At 39.4% G+C, this 27,872-nt stretch overlaps 1 protein-coding gene across 5 annotated transcripts in view; it reads right to left on the bottom strand.

The window, feature by feature from the left end:
• The window catches only part of ston2 (stonin 2), an 87,378-nt gene extending 61,045 nt beyond the window's left edge, over positions 1 to 26,333 (bottom strand). For 2 of the 5 annotated variants that reach the window (XR_010002140.1, XR_010002141.1), the window contains exons 1-3: positions 26,093 to 26,333; positions 2,628 to 2,826; positions 445 to 708 (exon numbers count right to left, since the gene is read on the bottom strand). Coding sequence is in view for 3 of the 5 variants with exons in the window: in XM_062968368.1 (XP_062824438.1) it covers positions 445 to 708; positions 2,628 to 2,715 (352 nt within the window). In the remaining 2 variants the exon portion in view is untranslated. Of the gene's footprint in view, positions 1 to 444; positions 709 to 2,627; positions 2,827 to 8,533; positions 8,690 to 26,092 lie in introns of all 5 variants that reach the window. The other 3 variants (XM_062968368.1, XM_008117534.3, XM_008117490.3) reach the window with 3 other exon arrangements.
• Between the last annotated feature and the right edge of the window lie 1,539 nt (positions 26,334 to 27,872).

A 27,872-nucleotide genomic window follows, 5' to 3' on the forward strand; every position in this document is an offset into this window, starting at 1 on the left:
CTTCTCACTCTAAGGGACTCAGGGCGGCTTACAAAACTGGCAGAATTTGATACCAATACGCAACAATACAAAAAAAAACCCCATAAGCAGTTCAAAACAGTTAAATAAATTAGAAATATGCAATATACAGATTTAAAAACAATACAAAATACTTGACTCACAAAAACTGGGATAAGTTATTCATGGGTCAAAATAAGTACTGTGCCTTAACTCTTATCCCAAAAAAGAAACAACTTTATTGAGAGGCAAGAGCTTAGAAGAAAAAACAATTCCTTCTACTATCTCTGCCAAGGTGACGCTTTTCAATACCTGGGTGGGAAAATAGTGCCCTCTATTTATACATGAGATTAACTGATATACAAATGTATACAGTATACACTAATTCATAGACTCTCCCAGTTCATGTTACCCATAATAAACCTTAGTGCAAAATGATATTCCAACCTGTAAGAGTTTGCTCCAGTGAAGTGCTGGTCCAGGGTGCATCCTCAAACTGGACCCATGAGCTAAAGGATGAAGAAAAATCAGGCTTTGGAGAGGGATGGTTTTCAGGTGAGCATACGGATATGGATTCCACAGCTGGTTTGTCCATGGCGTCACCCAAGTCAGCTTGTGCAAGAGTCTGAAATTCTTGATCCAGGTTTTGGATGCTTTCTGAGGATGTATCAGAAGAGGAAAGAAATCCCTCAAGTTGTTCCTCAGTATGGCCTGAAATGACAGCCAAAATGTAAATGATTGATTGACTGATTGGTTTACCATATTTGTACCCCACCCTTCTCAACCCCAATGGAGACTCAGAGCGGCCTCACATATCGGCAACAATTCAATGCCATTTAAATAACATACAATTGGTAAATATCTACATTAAAACCAGAGAATTAAAATATCTAAAAACAGTTACACCAGTTATTAAATTCACGTAATCCAAAGTCGTAATCCAGTGCCATTCCAACTGTCACTGCACATATTCCAATTGTCATAATGTACCAAATGTGTCATAATTTCTTTCTTTTTTTGAAGAGAAGTTTTTTTTATTCTTTGTAAATGTCTATGTCAAAAAAGGACTTAAAATGTTTCAGACACCCAGAGTGGAACTATTTGTTATGAGAAACATAACAGTATTTATTTATGTATTTACAACATTTCCACCCCGCCTTTCTCAACCCCGGAGGGGACTCAAGGAGGCTTTACATACAGTCAACTATTCAATGCCGTAAAACAAGTACAATTAAAATAAACATTTAAAATAGAATTATAACAATTAAAACAATTGTTATACATTTGTTTTACATCAAAACAATTAAAAACAATTAAAAATACTATCACAATTAATTACATACTCCACAAACATAATCCGTCATTGCACATCATTCAATATCTAACTATTGCATAAGTTCTCCAAAGTCTTGGTCACAAAGCCATGTTTTTGCTCAGTAAGAGATTCAATTCTTTTCTCTCCCCATTACAAACATTTTGAAAGGGATTCTGCTACAGTAGAGTCTCACTTATCCAACATAAACGGGCCGGCAGAACGTTGGATAAGTGAATATGTTGGATAACAAGGAGAGATTAAGGAGAAGCCTATTAAACACCAAATTAGGTTATGATTTTACAAATGAAGCACCAAAACATCATGTTATACAACAAATTTGACAGAAAAAGTAGTTCAATAAGCAGTAATGTTACGTAGTAATTAATGTATTTATGAATTTAGCACCAAAATATCATGATGTATTGAAAACATTGACTACAAAAATGCGTTGGATAATCCAGAACATTGGATAAGCCAATGTTGGATAAGTGAGACTCTACTGTACTTACCCTGCACCCTCCTGTAGTTGTGCTATGCATTTACCCATCCCCATTAGATAGTGATGTGAAGATGGGACAGTCACCATGACAATCCCCTTAGCCACAACTCGATTTATTTTTATTAAATGCACAAAAATGTGTTGATCCATATTAGCAGTGTTTGCCTCTTCCCTGATCAGATCTTCAGTAAATCTTGTTTTTATTTATGTGCCTCCAAGTTGTTTCTGACTTATGGTGACTCAAAGACAATCCTATCACTGCTCTTCCTTTTAAAAGTTAAATCATGGAGAGAACACTTGTATGTTGACTAGTGAGAATATTTCATAAGAACCTGTTTAAAAAATCTATCTCTTAAAATAAAACATTTGGTCAACCTCAGAATAAGACTGACTATGTTGACCAATAATGACTCCATCCACCCTAAGTGAATTGTTCAATGAAACAAAGTTTTGCTAGACTGCTTTCCTCTGAGTTCATTAGTCTTTTTTCATAAAGTACAGATATTTTATGCATTCCCATCTTGATAGAGAGAAGATCAACTTCTGAACTTAGCAGTGAGGAGATAAACCTGGGAGAAGGGATAATAGTTTCTTCAAGATCTTATTCTGAAAGCTATGCTCAATACACAATTAGAAAAACACAGAATCCCAAGATACCATCAGTCTGCCTCTCCATCAGAATTAATACGGGTAATGTTGTGTGAATTCACTGCAACCCAGAAAACTCTGGACTGAGTCCAAAGAGTCATATGTTTCATTTACCAACATGGTTTGATCTATGACAACAGCTTATTTCATCAGAGGGAATGAACCTACCTTGCGAGGGAGCAGGAAGGTGGTGCCCATCGTTGAAGCAGACCCACTCTGCCTGCTGGGAAGCAATGACATTGGCCAGAGAGGTCATGATTGTTGCTGGTTATTGTTCATCTTCACACCACTAGTAGACAATGTAGTCAGCAGAGGGCAAGTACCTTGCCCTTTTACAAAGTGCTTGTTCTCATCTGAAATGCAGCAGCTGTCAGAAAGAAGAAAAGATACACAACTGAATCACACAAATTCAATTTAAGGGGGGAAATAACAGAAAGGAGCAGATTTGCCCAGAATTCCCCACTGGCATTCTTCAGAGGAGATGGATTTCAGATCCTAGCACCTTCTAACTAACTTCAATGGTGATGATGTCTGTGGATGAGAGAAGTTATACTGAGTCGTGATTCTATAGCATCATGTAACCATCCAGATGTTATCTGACTGCGAATTCCAGCAGCCCTAGCCAAGACACCCAAGAGTGAAGGAAAGCGTTGCAGTCCAACAATAGGAGGGTCACATGATTTCCCCTTCCATTCTATAGTAATTGTAGTGAAATAATATGGGGCTCAGGTTTCTTGTGACAAATACAGTCCCGGTTCCTTCCTAACAACTTTGGCTCCATCTACACTGCCATATAATGCAGTCTGAACTGTATTATATAGTCAGTGTAGTCTTATATAATGCAGATTGAACTGAATTAAACTGGATTATGTGAGTCTGCACTGCCACATTATCCAGTTCAATGTGCATTATAATGGCAGCATAGATGGGGCCTCAGACACACAAAGTAGTATCCCTTATTTTGCCCAGCAAAATGATTCACTTCTCATTGCAAAATATAAACAATAAAAAGGTACTGCGTAACCAGAGGTTTTATGTGCAACTACATTTTAAAACATAGTTCTAATATAATATCAATTATAATACTCCACTCAACATTAATTATATAGAGTGCTGAGCCATAGCAGACAGATCCCATTAGGATATAAAGCCGGCATTAACACACAGGCTGTTGAATATTTCTCAATGCAAAGCAGGAAAATGTTCATCAGATCTCCAAAAATGCACACAATAAACATACTTTAGAAATTTCATTTCCAAAAACTGTCGAGTAGCATGTTCTTCAGGCATAAAAATGAAAAGTCTGTCCTACCTAGAAGTCACACTACTTGCTGGTGTGCTCTAATTATAATTCCAGAGATGTAGCGGTAGCGGTTGAAATCAGCATGAACTCAGAGAAACTTTTATTCAGCTTATTCAGAGTGTTAAAAGACTAGTATCATCATATTTTAAAATGTAATATGCAAGTACCATACATTTGAACAGGCTTCTAGAAACCCCAGCCAAATGAGTGAGCTTTTGCTCAATTGTAGCTTTTTTTCTGTACTGTTTGTGAACAGAATATACCAATGAAACTTAATGGGAATGTCTAATTGAGTTTTTTTTAAAAAAAAAATATTTTAAATAAATCTTACTGTCATGGGATAAGAAAAATTCAGACAGTTAGGTTGTCTTCTAATCCCTGTATACTTTTATGAACCAGAAATAGACCAGTTTGGGAGGTCCGCCAGGACTCACTGTTGAACCTGGAGGCCAGGTATCTGCAGTGGTCAGGAGGGCCTTTACACAATTAGAACTTGTACGCCAACTGTGCCCGTTCCTTGAAAAGACAGATCTGATCACAATGGCACATGCCTTAGTCGCATCCCGTCTGGGTTACTGTAACTCGCTCTATATGAGGCTGCCTCTGAAGAGTGCTTGGAAACTTCAGCTGGCCCAAAGAGCTGCAGCCAAGTTGCTAACTGGGGATGGCTACTGTTTCCAGGCACAATTCAAAGTGCTGGTTATGACCTTTAAAGCCATAGATGCTTCAAGTCCAGGCTATTTGACTGACCACATCCCCTTATATGAACCTGCCAGGGTCCTGAGATCTTCAGGAGAAGCACTTCTCTCAGTACCACTTCCATTTCAAACTCGGTTGGTGGGAGCAAGAGAGAAGGCCTTCTCCATGGTTGCCCCTGGACTCTGGACCTTCCTGCGCAGGGAAGTCAGAATGGCCTCCCTGTTGTCCTTCTGGCGGTTGGCTAAAACCTTTTTATTCAGACAGGCTTTCAAGAAGGTTTTTAAGATCAATTCAGAGGATGCTGTGTTTTTAGCTTTGAATATGCTTCAAATATGTTTTAATGGTTTTTAACTGTGATTTTAAAATACTGTTTATATTTTAAATGTTTTAATGTTTGCATATTTGTATATTTTAAATTGTGTGCTAATGCCTTTATGTTAAGAGTCCTCTTTGGGAGAGATAAAGCGAGGTATAGATAAATATAATTATAATAATAATAATAATAATAATAATAATAATAATAAAAATGCTAGCAGTTTGGGGGGATTGATTCTTAGGTGTTTCAAAGATAGAGGAGTTGTCAAAAAAAAATTGACCCTCCTTCTCAAAAAATGAATTAAATCCCCTATTTCTAATACACACATCCAACTCAACTTTCACAATTGCGAAAGTTGAATGGTTCAGGCTCCCTTCCGAAACCACTTGGTGTCCGGAAATGCCTAAAAAGATTTAATCAATTGTTTATCCAGTCTGGTGCCCTGGGGGAGTGGGCCAGAGATATTCCTGGAACAATGGGATAATCCTCATCCCCTCACCCAGCGTGTTCAACATAACTTAAGCGACCCTCTGGGTTTTCCCTTGTGTCTGGATTCATGGATATGATTTATTAGAAATAGATACACAATAAATACATTGGGGTGCACTGGCCAGGACAGACCCAGTGTAACGCGGAGAACTCTAAGATCTTATGGTGACACGTATACACTTATGAAACTATTGGGGTTTGTACATCTGGGAAGCTGTTCTAGCATCCCCTCAGAGAGTCAAAGCAAACAGGAAAAGTTCCTTCTTTAAGATGCAATTAGACTCAGGCTCTGGGGGAACATCCAGGTGTTTTAGAAATATCAGATATGAACTGCGCCTCAGTAGGATTTGTTCTGTATACTTTCCATTCAGCTATCTATATTTACATAAGCCTTTCCACTGTATCAAAAACTGGTTCCTTTTGTGGACTCATATAATCTCATCACGAACTCTTTGCATTGCCTCTAACCATATGATTAAACCAAAGCCTGGGTGGTGCTCTGTATGGCTCCAACTACAAAAGGGCAAATGGGAATCCTTCATCCTTCCCGCAATATCAGCAAGACTCCCAACAAAAGCCCAGATCCTGGCTTGGCCATTTCTGAGTCAATCAGGGGAGGGAGTGGGTCTTTTGAGTAGCTGTCAAAGGGGATACAATGTTTTGCGCTGTACTGCTTGGGCATGTCCAATTCCTTTGAGCAGAGACTCTGTATCAGACATCTTTTCAAGCCTGAAAGTAAATTAAACCTCTGTTATTGCCTTCAAACCCAGTCTATATTTCTTCATCTGGTTGTCAAGGTAGCACAAACATGTCGGAGGCTGGATCTACAACGCCCCTTTAATGGACAACTGATTTTGGCTTCAGAAACAGCACCTCAAGCATGAAGATGCAATTTTGGAAAAAGCTGTATATTTAAATGTCATCTGGACAAATCCTGTATGGACACAGTAAATCCTCTATTTTGAATTCCCACATCTTTTATTACTCTGATGCTGAGAATGTGTTACTGGCCCAAGACTGCCCAGTGGGTTTCATGACCAAGTGGGGTTTTAAGCACTGTTTTCAGTGTTGTAGTTCAAATCACTATACCAAGCTGGCTCTCTAGCACCAAATGGTACCCTGGCTCTAAATAAATCTATGGAAACCTTTCAGCAAGGATTTTTTTGCGGTTGGGCCATGGCACAAAAACAGTTTCTGAGGCTGAGATGTGAGCCCTGGCTCAAATGAAGCCCTCTTGGAAATTCTCCCCATCTTCCATCCCACTCATGTTTATTTAAATCTTTATTTTCAGTTTCCTCGCTCCCTGCAGAGAAGCAAATTAACAAGTTTTGTTCACAACTGAGAAGTTTGACTATAGCATTACAACTATCTTTTCCCATTAAAGCTTTATGGTGCTGTCAAATGTGTGTGTGTGGTTTTTGTTTTTAAAATCCATCTCCACAAAATACAAATGGGGATTTAAACAAGTAGGCTAAGTTTCTGTGGCCTCTGTTCAAGACATTTAAGGTCACAAATGGTGTGTGTTCTTTCTAGTATTGCCCTTGAGACCGGGAGGGATAGCTTGACTTCAATATCTTGCAGTATTATTTTCCCACCTGACTAATTTAAACTGTTCTTTTGGCTTGCTTGAATATCTGTAACATGAGTAATTTTCAAATAGAGGGCTGATCTCTTCCAAGCATTTTCAGTGAGAAACTCTTGATGGAACTCTAAATAGGGCAGGACACGAAGAAGCAAAACTCTTTATCTTGAGTTTCACACACTTAGGAAGCCTAAGATAAGGTTTTCCACTCCCTCCCTTCCTATTCTTTTTAAGTGTCCCTAAAAGCCATTGGAAAGAGACAGGAAGATAGGTCTCCAATAAGATTAAATGGCTGGGTTCTCTAGTTTGACACTGTTTATATCCCGCCCCTCCCTTTCCACACCCATAAAATACCATATATAACCCTCCCAAAACCAAAATAAAATTAATCAGTGCTGAGTATCTAAAAATTATGCCCTACAGTTGGACAAGTTGATTGTTTATTGCTAAATTCTAATCAGAGGTTGGAAGTAATAAACAATTATGGTTGTTTTAAATAATTAATTACCCCAATGCAATAACAAGGTTGTTCTAAATAATTAGTTATTCCAATGGAATAACTAAAGAACAACCAATTTGCATTATAATGGTAACATACCTTTTTATGATGTAAATGTAACCAGATTAGTTACTTTTCTAGTTATGGTGTATGTGGTTTCATTTTATACATCATGTTTTTTATACAGGTCAGTATCTTGTTTTTATATTCCAATTTGTAATACAACAGTAAAAGCAATGATTCCAGATTCATATCAATAAAAATAGTAAAGTATTTTACATTGAAAAATTGAATTATAACATTAATTAACTTCCAGGGGGCATGATTGAAAGTGGAATTGCAACTAATTACGTGTCAAAAATATCTTCTAAAATTTTGACTCTTTTAATGTTCTTTATTGCTTTCAGGTTGAAGTGAGCAATAACTGTGACCAGATGGATAATATTTTAGATGTGATCTTCACATTCCTGTTAATACTGCCTAAACACGGGTTGTCACTTCAGCCATACAAAGCAAAATGTCTTTTGTGCCTGAAATAAGTCTCATGAGCAAAATCCTAACCACAAAACTGACTCACAATATATGAGCAAAATTTTAGTGACCATGTGAATCACAATGCCAGCACAACAGCCCACAGGGTTGGGTGGCAAGCAAACGTTCTTTCTCTTTTACAAACACTAGGATCCTGTCTAGCTAAGGGTTCACTGAATTGTGCTTTTTCTCTCCATCTCACCAGTTCTTTCCATTCACTTCTTAGAATGGCAGAATAAATATCCATACAGGCAAGGACAGCTCAATGTCAGAATGGCATTGTTAGAGGTAAGTGCAACCCCCCAACCACCATACTGTATAGCTTTCATGTTTAGTATGAAGCCGTTTCCAATTAAACAATGCCTCCAAATCTAGCCTTTTCCCAGGTAAACCATGCCACCAGAGCTATACAATTCTACGCAATATTTTAAATATGGCAAAAGTATCATACCTCAGAATAGTGGCAAAGTATTGGCCATGCCCTTGTTGCTGCTACAAACTATTTGATTGGGATGGTGTGGTCACTCAAGAGGTGGCCCTGCAGCAATACACAAACTGCAGAAGCCCAAATTTGGGCTTTGAGGAAAATCAACCTTCAGGAAGAAGCATTTCAGCCTCAATAGCTCTCTGGAAAGATGCTCTGGTTGCAACTTACTGGTATCTCAATTTGAGGTGGCACCCCCTGGTTAGAGGTGGGTTCTGATCCAAGAAACCCCATCAGAATTTCTCCTGTTGTAGCTGAAGAGCAGGTCTAGCCAAGCTCTCCAAAGCACGCAATATGCTGCATCACTGAGATAGAAGAGTGGGCATCCTGGACAGAAAGGGTGTGCAAGTTACCATTCTGTCTAAAGTGAAGGCTCCATCCTGTTTCTTAAGGCAATATCCAAAAGAGCACAAAACATAAACAATACAAAACATCTACGCATATAAACACAACATCCAGATCTTTCAGCCAGGAATTGAATTTGAAGGTAAACACTAGAATACACATGCAACAGAATCTCCTTGAATCCTTGGTTTCCAGGCTCCTCATATAACCTTTTGGCGTGAGGAGGAAAAATATGTATGTGTGAATTGTCTCTTCTAGCTCAATGGATACTCCCAGATGCTATTTTAAGGATATACTGGCATGTGTTGTGTGTCTGTGTGGAAACTTTGGGTGCTTTCTGCAGAAACAAATGTGACACTAGTACCAGCTATGGAACTGTACATCTCTTCTTCAGTAATTTTGTACATTTTTGTAGTTTACCAAAATAGCATTAGGTAAAGGTTTTCCCTGGACATTAAGTCTAGTTGTGTCCGACTTTTGGGATTGGTGCTCATCTCCATTTTTAAGCCAAAGAGCCAATGTTGTCCATAGACACTTCCAAGGTCATATGGCCGGCATGGAATGCTGTTACCTTCCTGCCGGAGCGGTACCTATTGATCTACTCACACTTGCATGCATTCGAATTGCTAGGTTGGCAGAAGCTAGGGCTAACAGTGGGAGCTCACCCCACTCTTCGGATTCAAACCACCAACCTTTTGGTCACCAAGTTCAGCAGCTCAGTGGTTTAACCTGCAATGCCACCAGGGATTCCTAACACACCCAAAACACCATTAACAGCATCCATTTAACTATATTAAAAGCAAACAATACTATGTGTACTGCAACATCGCAAAAGTAAATTGAGAAGAGCCATTTGACTATCTTGTTTGCTATTCAAAGACTTCACAAAACTATTCAGTACTAAAATGTTTTGCCAATGCAATTCAGCCTAGACTATAATTTTGTAGGCAGCATAAAAGGCTGTTGACAGCAGCCTAATATTGCCTGTCACTAAGGCAGCAATGGTACCCATGAGCCCAGAAATGAAAAAGAGGAAATAGGCAAAGGTTAGATGTGTGAAATGAAGTCAACTCTGACCCACTAAAGCTGTGTTATAGCATACTTATAAGCCACAAGATTCCTTGCTTTGTTTTAATGGGGTCACTGATTACTACAGCAAACTACAAAGTTTCCAAAGAACCTTACTGAAATCATCAATTCATGTTTATTGAGAGCCCAACCCTATGGGATTTTTAGGAGTATGGCTCTAAAAAGATTTAAATTGGTATTATAATATTACAAACAGGAGGTGGCAAGCTATGTTCTCTTGTGAAATAACCTCATCAGAGTTGTAGCAGAACAATCTGTTACCTTGGCCACATAAAACAATATCCAGTTATGGAAAGGGTTGGCTTACAGTATTACGCATTGTCTAGATGTTTAATACTGATATTGCATTATTTATGCGTGCAAATGTTTTCCTGTTATATAACTGCACTGCAGATGTAAATATAATTTTTATAACTATGTACTCACTGCAAATACACAGTTGACTTGTTGAGCACAAACAAAGTGGGGTCTCTGTAGCATGTATCTCTCATTTATCACTGGCCTTGAGATAATTCATAGGTTCACATATAGCTAAGAACATAAGAAGAGCAAAAACCTATATTATTCAGCATTCTGCTCTCGAAGATGCCAATAGTAAATGCATAAGCTGGGCACCCTTCCACTCATGTTCTCTAGTAATGAAGATTGTCTCTGACCTCAAATAAAATACAGTTAACCCCTCATATTTTCTACGGTTGGGGGCACAGGACCACCATGAAAATAAAAAAAACTGTGAATAATGAAATTATAGAATAATGAAAGCCTTCGACAACACAATAATGAAATTGTTTTTTAAAAAACTGAGGTTGACCATAGAGTCACAATGAAAAACCTGGAGATTACTAGAAATAACATTTTTAATCAAATCCATGATTAATCAAATTTACAAAAGTCAAAAACTGAAATGTGGAGGGATGACTGTATATATATATATTAAGATGCTTTAAATCTGGGATAAGCAACCACAGTAAATCCAGGGACCTGTTTTGTGTGTCTGACATTCTCCAAGGGCAATGTAGACTTCACAGGAAGAGTTGATAGAAAGAAAGAGTAGTGGAAATGGCTAGGTGTGTATTTCTATTAATCGTTTTTTAAAAATGTGTTGAAAAGTGTAGGAAAGGTCTACAACATACTAGCAGAAGAAATTTACCTTTTTTGGTGCTGGGCAAGGGAGTCTGGGGGGCGGGTCTGAAACCATCAAAATAGCTTCCCTTGCTACTTCAACACTATACTTTGACCATCTTTAAATTAAATTTAATGCTGAAACTCAGAGAGATAAGGCACAGGAATGATCCGCATGTCAGAAAAACAATGAGCCTTGGACATATACTCCATGTAATATTTTGAATCTGCTGGAATAAGGACATGAATTTTACATTCTTAATTGAGCTATTTTAGCAAATTAAAATACAGCCATCCTTCTCATTTGTAGTTTTGACATTTGTTCACTATTTGATTTAAAATGTTTTGTCTAGGAATCACCAGGTTATTTGCAATGCCATTCTTTGTTCAGAGTTTAGCAAAAATTGTTCACAGAGTTGTTCTGAAAGACTTCTTCAAGGTTCCCAGTGAGGTATTCACTCAGGTAAAAAAAATAGTTACTTCTTTATTTGCAGTTATTATTCACTTTTACAGGGATCCTGTGTCACTAACTCCAGTGAATGTGGAGGGCTTACTTCTGCGGGCAAATCTTCTTGTTCCTGCCCTGTTTTGCAAAGTAATATACCAGGTTGTGATATAACCTAATTTTCCACTTGCACTACAGAAGGAATAATGTAGCAATAGTCTGTGACATAGGGTGCTTTTCATAGGCATCTGAAAATAACAAAGCCAGAGGCTGACATTAGTTCCTTCACTGGTGTTAGTAATGTACGCTAATTAGAAATCCACTAAGGGAAAGTGAGCCTTTTGGATTCAAAATGTGTAGTTGCAGTTATTTGAAAAGTATGCCTTTCCACACTAATGATTTCTCTGTCTCCCTCTAAAAGGCAGAGCTTTTCGTGTTCTCCTGGTGACTCATCTGTTCATTAAATTTCAACTCAAGCAAAAGTACTTTCTTTATATGTTGCCCAATCATAATTTTTTTCCTCCCAGCACTATAAAGGGGAACCCAATTCTAGCAGTAAACACAATAAGCTACATGAGGCTACATTCAACAATTGTCTTCTGTTTTGCACATCGTACAAGTGGAAATGCCTATAAATTATGCCATTGTAAGATATGCATATACCCAGAAGTATACCATAAACTGAAAAATGTCTTATACTGAACAACTCACGTCTATGAACCAGACAATCTGTCACAAGGGGAAATAACGATTCACTGTTACATAACCAATTATTCTCTACAGGTCTTCAGTTTAAAATTCCATCTTTGTCAAGAAAGAAAGCAAATAATAATAATAATAAGCAAATATAATAGTTCTTATTTATAGTAACCAAAAGCTTTAAGGTGGTAAGAGATTACCATATACCTGCACTTGGCATATGGTAAAATAATAATGCTATAATATATAATGCTAATATTGTGCTATGCTAATAATATAATATATTGTATGTACATATAAATTGTAAGCCACTCTGAGTCCCCTTTGGGGTGAGAGAGGGCGGGGTATAAATGTAGTAAATCAATCAATCAATAAATAAAATATCCTTCCAAATTTAGGTCGCAAGGGTTAAGGATATTATTACACCACTGTCTTTCATCACTGCAATCCCAGCCTCTGTGAAAATGGGAACACACCAGTATTGCCCTTTCTCTTTTTATGTGGTCCCTATAATAGCGCTCTATTAACATATATCATGCCACCTGCTTACTGCACTACCTCAGAAGTTACTCCTCCCTTTCCCACGCCTTGCCCTTCCTAGCACTTATCTTAACTGGAAGAACTGTGAAATTTCACTCAATGTTGCGAGAATCCACCACTTCATGTTTTTTGTTAGTATGATATTTTGCAGCTGTGCAGTGCTGTTTTTCTCATTTCCTGAACCAGAAAAGCATTCATTTTTCCGTACCTCCCATCATAATAAATGTGGACACAATGTTGACTTCAATGAATGACAATGCATTGCAAATCCTACCCTAATACAAATTAGTTTATCCTGCCAAGGGATGGCGTAGTTATTGGTATTATTGGTATTATTATTATTATTAGTAGTAGTAGTAGTAGTAGTATATTGTCTGTGAGGTCGTTCCACTGCCAGTTGCATTCCAAGAATTTTTGGTCTTCTTATTGTGATGTCTCTGTGTGTTTCCTGTATACATAAGATGTCACACGAAATGTCCTCAGACATTTTGGCTAGTAGTTCTTCCTTAGCAAGTGACAAACCTTCTATATTAATAGACATAATTGTTAGCATGGGATGCAGACCCACAATTAATAAGAACATCAGCCCTGGCCTTATCTTACTCAACTGCTGAGTACGTCTGTCCTGTCTGGCACAAGTCTGCCCATGAAAAGCAGGTGGACATAGCACTGAACGAAACATGCAGAGTAATCACAGGATGCCTTAAACCCATACCTGTTGATAAACTCTACAAGTTAGCTGCCATTGCCCTTCCTGACGTGCGACGGGAAGTTGCTGCTAACTGTGAGAGAAATAAGGTCCATCCACTGCATGACTATCAGTCTCCTTCCACCAGACTCAAATCAAGGAAAAGCTTCATGAGAACCACCACTCCTCTTGATGTTCCTCCAGCAACAGCAAGAGTGTCCCTCTGGGCAGCTAAAACAGGCAATTCCAACTGAATGGCCCCCCATGAGGGTCTTCCTCCAGAGGCAAACCAAGAATGGGCAACTTGGAAGTCCCTAAACAGACTCAGAAGTGGAGTGGGCAAATCAAGACAACTTGGCAAGGTGACAGTACCTGGAGGAATCTTCTACCTTGTGTGACTGTGGAGCAAAACAAACAACTCTGCATATGTATGCTTACCCACAATGTCCTGCCTCATGTACAGAGGAGGAGTTGCTACAGACAATGCGGTCGCTGTTGCCTGCTTTTGGTCTAAAACTATTTAGCTGCTTGTGATTTCCTTTATTTCATCACCTTTAAATTTATTTATTATGCAATGCTTTTGACACAAAATAAATAGTAGCATTATTATATTGGCATCCTGTTTTTATCTCTGTAGTTGAGACACAAGCAGTTCACAACAATAAAAAAAATAACTAAAATCTCCATCATGTATTATTAAAACAGAATTAAACATACAAATTGGTTAAAATCACTTAAAACATTAAAAACAGTTAAAATAATTTTGGGGTGCTTGGGCCACAATGGCAGAACTCTAAGGGTTCCCATCAGTGACAATGTTTGTCCATTTGAATCCAGAGCACCAAACTCTAATTACAAGTGAACATCCACATTCAGAAGACAATCCTTGTTAACACACCAACACTGTCAGCATGTATGCAAATGCACGCAAACACACAAAGTAGCAACTTTTCTGGTAATATCCCTGCAGTATATCCCACATGAAGGGAATACTTTATACAACAATGAAAAGCAGAATAGTGCCAGGAATGAACTGCAAATTTATGAAGCAATAGGGACAATTAATGGCATTGCATCTTGAGATCCTCCCCATCTGTTTGCTGGAAGTTCAATGGTCACAGTCTGGGAAAAGGGAAGACGAGCAGAGAAATGTTAACATGCCCATAGTGCTATGTGGATTTACCCAATAGTGTGGCCCCACTACAAGTTATCTTTCAGACCACTGGCAATGCTAGAATTACACACAATTAAGAATCTAACTTGACTAAGTGTGGGATTGTTAGCTACCATGAGTCTCCAGGGGAAGAAGGTGGGGTATAAAACCTATTATTATTATTGTTATTATTATTATTATTATTATTATTAATAATAATAATAAGTCATATATTTCCCAGTGAATTAAAAATGCAGTCAAACAGTGAGGAAAAACCTGAAATGTTACTAGTATGCAACAACATTGTGAAATAAGCTGTTAAAAAGCTACGAACATGTATCTCAACCCTTATGCAAAAATGTCCTAAATGACCAGTTTAACACAGCAGGGCAAGAGCATTTCAGATGAAGGACACGCAACCCGTATGACACTAACAACATCTCCAGATACAGTACTGCAACATCCATTTTCTGGTTGATGGGTGAGAACTTGATATTTAAAGGTGATTTTGTAAAAACAATGTATCCATGATCATTATCTTTAACAATCGGATCACCCCAAGAATGTAGCCATGTGAGTTGGGGCAAGGAAAAATTAGGCTGAGCTGTGGTTGTCTAGCAACAGGAAAGTGTTAGGCCTGGTTGGCTTCCTCTTAGTAGAGAAAGGGAAGCATTGAGGAAAAAAAAGGCAAAAATACAAGAGTCATCTCCCCACACACTGGAAAATAAAATGTAGTGCCACAGAGAAGCTGCATTTCTGTTATTATTCATTGCCTTCCAGTTGAATGCTTATCAATGAGAGACCTATCCTCAACAGCCCTGCTCAGGACTTGCAGACTCAGGCCATTGGCTGGCCATTTGCCATAGCTGAAATATTGCTCTTTGAGGAAGAGGCACCTTTCTTAAAAAGCTGAAACTACTGACAACTATAGCTGTGGAATGGCTGTCAGCATTCTGGCATGAACACCTCCTTTCCATGCCAAGAAAAACCACTATGGCCGGTTTCTGGAGGGTCTACAGCTTAGGGCCAAGAAAGACCTGTGCAAAGAAGACCACCAACAATGAGAAGGTTTTTCCTCTGGGGAAGAGTCCAAAAACAATTATGAGAAGATCCCCCAAACTGCAAAAGGTTGTGCTTCCCCTTCAGGCTCTGGTTTTTGGAAATGTTTAATAGTGCTGAGGTAATATCAGAAAAATCAGGCCAGTCTTAAACACTTTGCTACTTGAGGCTAGGGACAAAAGTATGCCCACCTATTTACAGCTAACCCATCTATTTCACCTATAGAAACAGACTGGATTGGTAACTGAAACATTTCACTGCAATACAAGAGACACCATTGTACCTGAGGACAACAATGTAGCTTAGGAAGTATAGCCCACAGTCCTTCTGGCAAACCACAACAACATCTTGATATGGTTATCTTCCATGCAACAAGCATGTGTTGAGGCAACTATTTTACATTGCCTGGCCTTGACTTACATCTTCACACAATGCATACATTATAGAATTCACTGCCATGGGATGCAGCAATGGGCCACCCATTGCTGTTATCCAGTCAACTAAAAGATGACTGGATAAACACATGAAAAGTACATCCATCAACAGGTAACAACTGTCATGGCTATAAGAAAGGCATGTAGATGTTTCCACAAGAACTTTTGTTTTTGCAACCGGTTTGTAGGTTTATAAGAGGCATTCAGTTGACATGTCTGAACATGTAAGACTATGTCTTCGCAGATGTGGGAGAAAGTTACTGGACCACATGGATGTTTGGTATGACAAAATATTCTTGTCTTTTCATTTCTGGTTTGTGATTAAAGATGCATCTGAACTGAAGAAGTAATACAGTTTGACATCACTTTAACTGCCATGGCTCAATGCTATGGAAACACTGGGGTTGTAATTTGGTGAGACACCAGCACTATTTGACAGAGAAGGCTAAAGAACTTCTAAAAGTTTCAACAGCATTGAGCCATGGCAAGGAAAGTGGAATCAAACTGAATTCATTCAACAGTGCAACTAACAACAACAACAACAAAAAACAACTTTATTCTTGTATAGTATCCCGCCCCGACTCCCCGAAGGGACTCAGGGTGGTTCACATGGGGACTATGCCCAGTAATACACAATAAAATACAATAACATAAATAAATTTAAAACATCTATGACCACAACTGACACTACTATTGTAAGTAAAAACAAAAAATTAGCTCATCTTTCTTCTAGGGTCAGATAGTAGGGTTAAAGATCCAGAAAAGTCCTGGAAAATTTTGTTATAAGCTCTGTGAAAATCTAGCCTCCTGCAATGCTCACAAATCCATCTGAGGGAAAAAAAATCCATTGCTCACTGGTTTCCATAAAATCCAGGCATGCTGCAGAAACTAAAGGAATGCCTTTAACATTATTTTAAGAAAATACTAGTGTATACACCCATTCCTAATCATTCTGAATTTGGAAAAATCAAAGTGAAGTATGTTCTACCAGCCACAAAACTAAAGGGCACTGAGTTTTGTTCATGCATGTTTTGGTTTTGGCGTGTTTGGTTTTTTTTAAAGAAAATGCGGTATTTGAAAATGTGGCTTTGAAAATAGCAAGGTATAATTATTTTAAGAAAATAAATAAGAATAAAAATGTACTGTAGAAAAAGTTAATATAGGCTTGTAAAAGGGCCTTCAATGAAACTAGAAGAGTTATTTTCACATAGCTGCACATCTTTCCCTCCCCTTACTTAATATTGTTATGCTTTACTTTTGAATAATATACTTTTTCAAAATCTACTTTCACAGGTTCCTTGAGTTTCAAACGAAGTTTCTACGAGGTGAAAGGAGTCGGGAGGGAGAAGATACAAACTACAAGTCCAAAGCTAACAAAATGAGATTCAGTTCTTGGCCTTAGTCAGATGATGGAGGGAGGGTTTGTAGAGTCATAAAATATTTATATTTTCGTAGATAGTTAAATCACTATGCTTTTACAACTGAAACAGTCACACTACTACAAAATCCATGTATAGATTTATAAAGTTACAGGTTAAGCACTCCTTATCTTTAATTCCAAAAAAACCAAAATATTCCAAAAATGGCTTTATCCACATGAGTGGCTGAGATAACGACACCTTTGATTCCCAATGTTTCAGTGTACACATTAACTTTGCTTCATGGACAAAATTATGAAAAATATTGTGTATGAAGTTATCTTCAGGCTATGTGTAAAGGTAAAGATAAAAGTTTTTCCCCTGACATTAAGTCTAGTTGTGTCTGACTCTGGGGGTTGGTGCTCATCTCCATTTCTAAGCTGAAGAGCCGGCATTGTCCGTAGACACCTCCAAGGTCATGTGGCCAGCATGACTGTATAGAGCGCCATTAACTTCCCGCTGGAGCGCTACCTATTGATCTACTCACATTTGCCTGTTTTCGAACTGTTAGGTTGGACAAGCTGGGGCTAATAGAGGGAGCTCACCCCACTTCCCAGATTTGAACTGCTGACCTTTAGGTCAGCAAGTTCAGCAGCTCAGTGGTTTAGCCCTCTGTGTCACTGGGGGCTCCTTTTCCAGGCTATGTGTACATAAACATAAATGAATGTTATGTTTAGACCTGGGTCGCATCGCCATCATATCTCATTATGTATGTATTTGCAAACACAGGTATTCTAAAACCTGAAAAAAAATCCTGACTCCACAAATTTTTGATCACAAGCATTTTGGATAAATGATACTCAACCTGCATTTCTTATATTTGTTTGACTAGGCAGGATTGGATTGAAAAAGATCTTGACTGAGACATGAAATTTACTAAACCTGTGACAATCACTGATGTGAAGAAAAAGCATAATGAGTAATGATATATGCATAAAATTCTATGCAATAAGGGCAAGATACTAACAATTACATCTAGTCTCAGCCGTCTGATCTCAGATCTCACAACTCTTTCTGTTCTTTTCCTCTTTTTATCCACTACTCTTATGGGTTTCTCTGGCACTTTGTACCCTGGCTGCTGCATATCCTTTCCTTTAGCCAACTTGTCTTGGCTTTTTGCCTTTAATTTTTCTAAGGATGCTTTGCAGACTTCGGTCCATCACGCAAAGCTTCCAGGATAGATGTAGTCAAACTGCCAGCTTCCTCTTACCTTTCAATATATATATACATATATATATAATTCATCATATTGCACTCAGGTGCTGCTTCAACATTCCAGACTACCAGAGAGAATAGAATACAATCAAATACCTACCACAAGCACAATCCAATATTATACAGATGACTTACTTCAAAATCCATTCCCTTCTGACTTCAACTGCAGAAAGCATAACATAGGAAGGCTAACAGGTGGCATGGAGGAAGGTTAGTCTTGGAAACAGGCTCAAGTTTCTTTTTTCACGTCAAGATGTTATTTTTTTTATGAAGAGAAATATGGCAGTCTATTGTAAAAGATAGAGCCCCAGATGGCACAGTGGATTAAACTGCTGAGCTGCTGAACTTGCTGACCAAAAGGTCGGTGGTTCGAATCCAGGGAGCAGGGTGAGCTCTCACTGTTAGCCTTAGCTTCTACCAACCTAGCAGTTCGAAAATAGGAAAATGTGAGTAGATCAATAGGTACCGCTACAGTGGGAAGGTAATGGCACTCCACGCAGTCATGCTGGCCACATACCCTTGGAGAGGTCTACGGATCATGCTGGCTCTTTGGCTTAGAAATGGAGATGAGCACAAACCCACAGAGTCAGACACAACTAGACTTAATGTCAGGGGAAAACCTTTACCTTTTGTAAAAGATATTATGAGAAATAGCCCCAAACAATTGATCTCTAGATAAAAAATCTACAAAATATTCCTCTTCCTATTAACACCGGCCATGGCCATAGTCACTTCTCCCACCCACCTTAATGTAAACTCATGTAAAAAGAATTGCGCCAATAGACTGACGACCCTGACTGGCCCTCCATTAAACTAAGTAAGATGCCATATAAGGCTGCTCATTTTGAATGACAGCAAATAGCACCGCTTGGCAATTTAATAGCATTGTATTTTCACTGCCAGGGAGATAATGAGATGCTTGTGGATTTTCTTCCTCAGGTGCCAGAGCAATGCGATGTACTTTGGAATCTACCCTGTTTCCCCTAAAATAAGACATCCCCAGAAAATAAGACCTAGTAGAGGTTTTGCTGAATTGCTAAATATAAGGCCTCCCCCGAAAGTAAGACCTAGCAAAGTTTTTGTTTGGAAGCATGCCCGCCAAACAGAACACCAGAGCATGCAGGATTGCTAAATGTATGTACCATAGAGTGGTGTACATGGAAATATTGGTAGTAACAAGAACTTCTTGATAGGATTCACAGTTTGTCTGGTTATGCTGGTTTGTGATGACAATTATTGTACAGTATATAATAAATGTTCATTTTTTGTTCAACAATAAATATTAATTTTTCTTCATGGAAAAATAAGACATCCCCTGAAAATAAGACCTAGTGCATCTTTGGGACCAAAAATTAATATAAGACACTGTCTTATTTTCGGGGAAACACGGTAAGCATCTTGAATTGTGTGTGTGACTTTTTTTTTTGCACACATTAACTGCTATGATTCAGGTGGCAAAACGCCTTTGCTGAAATCTGCTCAATGGCTCCTCTACTTCAGACTTGGCAAAACTATTTTCCACATACACAGGATTTATTTCAACAGTTTCTCCTCATCATGAAGAGAATCAACAAATGGGGCACCACAAGGTTCTGTCCCTGGCTTAGTTCTGTTCAACATCTTTATAAATGGTTTGGAAGACAGAACAGAGGACCTGCTCATCGAAGTTTCAGACAACAGAAAACTGGGAAAGATAGCTAATACCCCAGAAGACAATATCAGGATCAGACTGGGTCAAAATTAACAAGATACAGTTCAACTAGCGTAAGTTTTTACCTATGAGTAAAACAAGATATTCAAATATGTAACATTGTCTTGAAAGTTAAAAGAATCTATAACTCTTAGGAGACCATAAGCAATGATCTAGAAAGGATCCCAGCTTTCGGATTTTTCCCCACAGTTCTTTGGATTTGCATACTATCCAAAGGGCAGGGAGTTAGACTAGATGTCCTTTGCATCCCCCTTCCAGGTCTACGATTCTATTATTGTACTGTACTAGCAACGATTTTGAACCTTGCCACAAAACAAGTCTAAAAGAACCAAGGCAACTTCAACTAAAAAAGGCCTTTCCACTCTTCTAAACATTGGAGCACCACTTAAAATATGAGCCATACAGGCTTGATCTGATAGGTTAAGCTTAGAAGTAATTAACTAATGGATGTGTTGAAAAAGTGGGAGGCCACATTGTCGATTGGAATTGGCTGAAACCATTTCTCCCCACTGACTGTTGTCTGGGAATGAATGAATTCAGAAAAGAGACAGTCAGACCAGGAAAGACTAGGAGTGCATCCACACTGTGGAATTAATGCACTTTGACACTACTTTGATTGCCATCCCTCAATGCAAAGACATCACAGGAGTTGTAGCTTGACAAGTTCTCCTCTGCCAAAGAGTTCTGGTGCCTCACCAAAATTGAAATCCCAGGATTTCATAGCAGTGAGCCATAGCAGTTAAACCAATATCAAACTGCATTAACTCTACAGTGTAGATCAACTTTAGGGCAGAGGAGTAAAATACTCTTTCCTTCCTCCAGTAGGTGTCCTAACAGGTTGAGAAGAGATTCTTGAAAAGTGCCTCTAGGCGAGAGCTTCTCAAACTGTGTGTTGTGGTGTGTTAAAGTGTCAGCCATGGTATGCAGGTGAACATAATAATGACAAAAATCTTGGAAATGTGTGCTATCATCTTACAAATCATACATTTTATATATGAATTAAAGCTTTTCATGAGATATGTTGTGTCTCCCTCAATGTTATTACAATTTATGTATGTGTCCCTATCTCTTCTAAAGGATTGGTTTTACCTCTGGTTTGCTAGGAAAACTGAATAACTATGGCCCTTTCTACACTGCCATATAAAAGACAGATTATCTGCTTTGAACTGGGTTATATGGCAGTGTAGACACATATAATCCAGTTCAAAGCAGATAATGTGGATGATCTGATTTAATAATCTGGATTATATGACAGTGTAGAAGGGGCCTGTGTTGTGAAATTATGTGTGTTCAAAAATGTGTCACCAACATGAAATGTTTAGAAAGCTCTGTTCTAGGTAGCATAATTCAAAGCAACTAAGGCTACAGTCCTGGACATGATGAATTAATTAAATTGGAACAAGATCCACTGAATTAATTCAGCAAGGAATCCTTCTGAGGCTGCCATATAATCCAATTTCTGAGTCCATATTATCTGCTTTGAACTGGATTAAATGGCAGTATAGATTCATATAACCTGGATTCAGAAACTGGTTTATATGACAGTGTTTATATGACATGTAAAATAAGTAAAACTAAATGCAGGGTCACATTTAAGCCAAGACTAAACATTCATGGGGATCCCTATACTAATTCCAAAGTGGCTTTACTGTTTCTATCATCAAGAGTAAGACCTGTTAACTTTTTCTATGGTACATTTTTATTCTTAATGACAATATACATCTAAATTATTTACATAAATACATAAATAAAAACTTTATTTCCAATATTTCTACCCCGCCCTTCTCCCCGAGGGGACTCGGGGCGGCTTAAAACTTTATTTATAAAACTTATAAAACTTTATTTATAACCCGCCCTATCTCCGGGGGGGGGGGGGACTCAGGGGAGTCTTATATAAAGTCTTATATTTATATGACTGGTGCCTATAAGTTGTAAATAATTATGTTTATTGGATTTTATTTTTATTTATTGTGATTTGTCTTTGATTTGTTTGCTTGATTTAATTTACTACTTGTATGTGTGACTGATATCATGTATATTGTGTGGTCAAAGGCTTTCATGGCCAGAATCACTAGGTTGTTGTGAGTTTTCCATTCTGTATGACCATGTTCCAGAAGCATTCCCTCCTGACATTTTGCCTGCATCTATAGCATGCATTATTAGAGGTTGTGAAGTCTGTTGGAAACTAGGCAAAAGGGGGTTATATACCCGTAAAATGTTCAGGGTGGGAAATCAAACAACACCTGGCTACCAGTATTAAAAAACTCTAAAATCAAGACAGTAAATAAAAAACAACACTCAAAAGACAGGGGAATTCCAGATAGGAAGCAATCAGGAGCAGTTAACACCTCCCTGGAACCAGCCAGGCTTTGAAGCTGAGAGGCTATTCAATGCTAATCATGGTGGCCAACTGCATCATTCACACTTGCCTCGGGCAGGCAAGAGTCCAGAAGCATTCTCTCCTGACATTTCACCCACATCTATGGCAGGCATTCTCAGAGGTTGTGAGGTCTCTTGGAAACGAGGCAAGTCGGGTTTATAGATCTGTGGAAGGTCCAGGGTGGGAGAAAGAACTCCAGGCAGGAAGCATCCAGGCTTTGAAACTGCAACCCCACTCAATGTTAATCAAGATGGCCAATTGAAACATTCACACTGGTCTCAAGCAGTGTGTGGCCATATCTGGACCTTCCACAGATAATATAAACTCCACTTGCCTCGTTTCCTACAGACCTCACAACCTCTGAGGGTGCCTGCTATTGATGGAGGTGAAACGTCAGGAGAGAATGCTTCTGGGATATGACCGTACAGTGCAGAAAACACACAGCAACCCATCATGTATATTATTTTCTCGTCCTGTATGCCGTCTTGAGTCCCTTTGGGGAAAGGGGGCGAAATATAAACAAGGAATTATTATTATTATTATTACTATTATAATAATACTATTACTATTATTATACTATTACTATACTATTACTACTATAATAATAATAATATTACTATTATAATAATTACAAAAATAATTATAAAAAGACCAAAAGGTCCCAGGTTCAAACCCCAGGAGCGGAATGAGTGCCCGCTGTTAGCCCCAGCTCCTGCCAACCTAGCAGTTCGAAAACATGCCAATGTGAGTAGATCAATAGGTACTGCTCCGGCGGGAAGGTAATGGCGCTCCATGCAGTCATGCCGGCCACATGACTTTGGAGGTGTCTACGGACAACGCCGGCTCTTCAGCTTAGTAATGGAGATGAGTCAAACATGACTGGACTTAACGTCAGGGGAAAACCTTTACCTTAACCTTTTTATTATTATTATTATTACTAGCTGTGCCCGGCCACGCGTTGCTGTGGCGAAGTATGGTGGTATGGGAAATAAAGTATTGAGGAATTGGGGGTAGTTAAGGTAAAGGGTCAAAGTTTTCCCCTGACATTAAGTCCAGTCGTGTCTTACTCATCTCCATTTCTAAGCCGAAGAGCCGGCGTTGTCCGTAGACTCCTCCAAGGTCATGTGGGATGACTACATGGAGCGGCGTTACCTTCCCACCGGAGCAGTACCTATTGATGCACTCACATTTGCATGTTTTCGAACTTCTGGGTTGGCAGAAGCTGGGGCTAACAGTGGGGGCTCACTCCGCTCCCCCAATTCAAACCTGTGGCCTTTCGGTCCAGAAGTTCAGCAGCTCAGCACTTTAACACGCTGCGCCATCAGGGGATATTATTTCCTAAAGGTTGTGAATATACAATATTTCTGATTGGTTTTTTTTGTTTGTTGGAGGCAAGTATGAATGCTGCAATTAGGAAAAATGATTAGGATATAATGGCCTTGCAGCTTTAAAGCCTGGCTGTTTCCTCCCTGAGTGATTTTTTTGTTGGGAGGTGTTGGCTGGCCCTGATTGTTTCCTGTCTGGAATTCCCTTGTTTTCAGAGTGGTGTTGTTTGCGATATTTTATGTGCTTCTACTGTCTGTGGCCCTGAGAAAACAGAGGATCTGCCAGACTTTGATGATGGAAATACTTTGTTGGGAGGTGTTAGCTGGCCCTGATTGTTTCCTGTGTGGAATTCCCCTTTTTATTTACTGTCCTGGTTTTAGAGATTATATTGTTCTGCATTATTCTATCCCAGTAATTATTTCATATTAAAGAAGAATCTCACTTATCCAACATTCGCTTATACAATGTTCTGGATTATCCAACGCAGTCTGCCTTTTCATAATCAATGTTTTTGTAGTCAGTGTTTTAAATTCATTGTGATATTTTAGTGGTAAATTTGTAAATACAGTACAGTAGAGTCTCACTTATCCAACATAAACGGGCCGGCAGAACGTTGGATAAGCGAATATGTTGGATAATGAGGAATTAAGGATAACCCTATTAAACATCAAATTAAGTTATGATTTTACAAATTAAGCACCAAAACATCATGTTAGACGACAAATTTGTCAGAAAAAGTAGTTCAGTACACAGTAATGCTATATAGTAATTACTGTATTTGTGAATTTAGCACCAAAATATCACGATATATTGAAAGCATTGACTACAAAAATGCGTTGGATAATCCAGAACGTTGGATAAGCGAGTGTTGGATAAGTGAGACTCTACTATAAATACTACATAGCATTACTGCGCATGGAATTACTTTTTCTGTCAAATTTGTTGTATAATATGATGTTTTGGTGCTTAATTTGCATAACGATTACCTAATTTGATGTTTAATTGGCTTTTCCTGAATCCCTTCTTATTATCCAACATATTCACTTATGCTGCCGGCCTGTTTACGTTGGATAAGTGAGACTCTACTGTATATTGATAATCTTAAATTATCTGCTTAGAACTGGATTATATGAGGCCCCTTCTTCACAGCTGTATAAAATGCACACTGAAGTGGATTACATGGCAGTGTGGAGTCAAGATAATCCAGTGCAAAGCAGATAATATAAGATTATAAATGGGTTATATAGCTGTGTGGAAGGGCCTTGAGTCTACACTGCCATATAATCCAGTGCAAATTAGATAATCTGTGGAAGAAGACTCAGTGAGGCCTAAATCTGCCTGTCCCCTAACTGAAACCTGGCTGTCCCTTGGCTGGTTGCTAGGCAACCAAGTGGGCAGAGATTAGCCCTCTAAACTGGCAGCAATTGGATAAAAAAAATTATTGCTCTCCCTCTAATTAGGACTTTCTTTTTCTTTTCTTTTTGTTGTATCAACCTTGAGGCGTGGATGATGGGTTGTGTTGTCAAATTTTGAGGTTGGGGGGGCCTGTACTTTTGTTGTTTTGTGAATTGCCGTGATGCCATCACTCTTTTATATATATAGATTATTTTATTATGACACAGCAAACAAGATAGACATGCTGGACTTCATATAACAAAATCACAAGTCGAACACTTCCCAAGTGTCTAGGACTGTGTGATGTATTTTCGGATGATGTGCACAGATCCCAGTCGGGTGGCCTTTTGCAGTTGGCAGATCGTAATTTTGTCAATGTCATTTATTATTATTATTACTAAACACCCAGGCTGTCTACAGAACACCGTTTCTGCCCTGCTTTAGGGCGGGGAGGCTGGGCGGCCTCCCTCTAGTCTCGGTCTTTCCTGGTTTGACTCATTCAGACGACAAGGAGCGCATTTGGGTTTAAACAACCCGGAGGGAGAAAGAAGCCCAGCCCAATCAAGCCCGGCGTGGCTTCGCTCACCTCCCACCAACCCGCCCTGAGCCCGGTTCAGGCAGCGACTAGCCCTTTGTTTCCTTTCATCCTCGGAGCCCACAGCCAGCTTCCCCTTTTTGCATTGCGATCAAAGCGACCACAACCCGCCTTACCTTCCGAGACCAAGCCCCGCGGAATGGACGAGGAGAGCGCCTCCTGTTCGGCTCCTACCTGCTCGCCCTGCCCTGCCCTCCACTTGCTTGCTTGGCTTCCAAGGGAGCTCTGGTGACCTGGCGGCGCCTTCTCTTCCTCCTTCCAGGAGTGAAGGTAAAAGGGAGGCAACGAGGAGGAAATCAATGCCAAGCACGGCTGAGCCGCCGACCTCTCCGCCTTCCCTCTGGAGAGAGGAATCAGGGTTAGACGTGGTATCTCTGGTGGGTGGGACTCCGAGCCCGGAGGGGAGCAAAGAGGAAGCCTGATTGGCTGGAGAGGGAGCAGGTGGGCGGGAGTGCATCTAGGACAGGCATGCAGGCTTGTAGCCATGGAGGGGAAAGAGGGGTCCAATCCCCCTCCTGAAAAATTTCAGGTTAAAAAAAAGTGGTTTACTCATGAATTTTTAACTGGTTAACCAAATCCTATGCTACATCTATGAGAAGCAAAAATTAAAGGAGTCCCTCCAGAACGGCAAGCACTATGTCAAGCAAATTTTGAGCTTAGCACAACATCATCATCATCATCATCATCATCATCATCATCATCATCATTATATTGTATAGCCCCCAGATGGCGTAGTGGACTAAGTGACTTGAAGGTTGGGTTGCTGACCTGAAAGCTGCCAGGTTCGAATCCCACCTGGGGAGAGTGTGGATGAGCTCCCTCTATCAGCTCCAGCTCCATGCGGGGACATGAGAGAAGCCTCCCACAAGGATGGTAAAAACATCAAAACATCCGGGCTTCCCCTGGGCAACGTCCTTGCAGACGGCCAATTCTCTCACTCCAGAAGCAACTCCGGTTGCTCCTGACACGAAAATAAAATAAAATTATATTGTATGACACAGCAAACAAGATAGACATGCTGGATTTGGTATCACAAAATCACAAGTCGAACACTTCCCAAGTGTTGTGAAGGCTTTCATGGCCGGGATCACAGGGTTGTTGTATGTCTTTCGGGCTGTGTGGCCATGTTCCAGAAGTATTCTCTCCTGACGTTTCGCCCACATCTATGGCCTGCCATAGATGTGGGCGAAACGTCAGGAGAGAATACTTTTGGAACATGGCCACACAGCCCGAAAGACATACAGCAACCCTACTTCCCAAGTGTCTAGGACTGTGTGATATATTTTTGGATGATGCGTGCAGTTCCCAGCAGGGTGGCCTTTTGCAGTTGGCAGATCGTGATTTTGTTATTATTATTATTATTATTATTATTAATAATAATAATAATAATAACAAGAAGGACCTGGCTATGGCTCATGAATGGGACCCTGAAGAAGGAGACAGAAGGCCTGATCCTTGCAGCCCAGGAGCAAGCCATCAGAACAAATGCAATTAAGGCCAAGATTGAAAAATCAGCCAGTGACCTAAAATGCAGACTGTGCAAGGAAACCGACGAAACCATTGATCATATCCTCAGCTGCTGTAAGAAAATCGCACAGACAGACTACAAACAGAGGCACAACTATGTGGCCCAAATGATTCATTGGAACTTATGCCTCAAGTACCACCTCCCTGCAGTAAAGAACTGGTGGGATCACAAACCTGCAAAAGTATTGGAAAATGAGCATGCAAAGATACTGTGGGACTTCCGAATCCAGACTGACAAAGTTCTGGAACACAACACACCAGACATCACAGTTGTGGAAAAGAAAAAGGTTTGGATCATTGATGTTGCCATCCCAGGTGACAGTCGCATTGACAAAAAAACAACGGGAAAAATTCAGTTGCTATCAGGAC

This window comes from Anolis carolinensis, chromosome 1 (genome assembly GCF_035594765.1).
Source record: "Anolis carolinensis isolate JA03-04 chromosome 1, rAnoCar3.1.pri, whole genome shotgun sequence".
In the NCBI taxonomy this organism is placed as follows: Eukaryota; Metazoa; Chordata; class Lepidosauria; order Squamata; family Dactyloidae; genus Anolis; species Anolis carolinensis.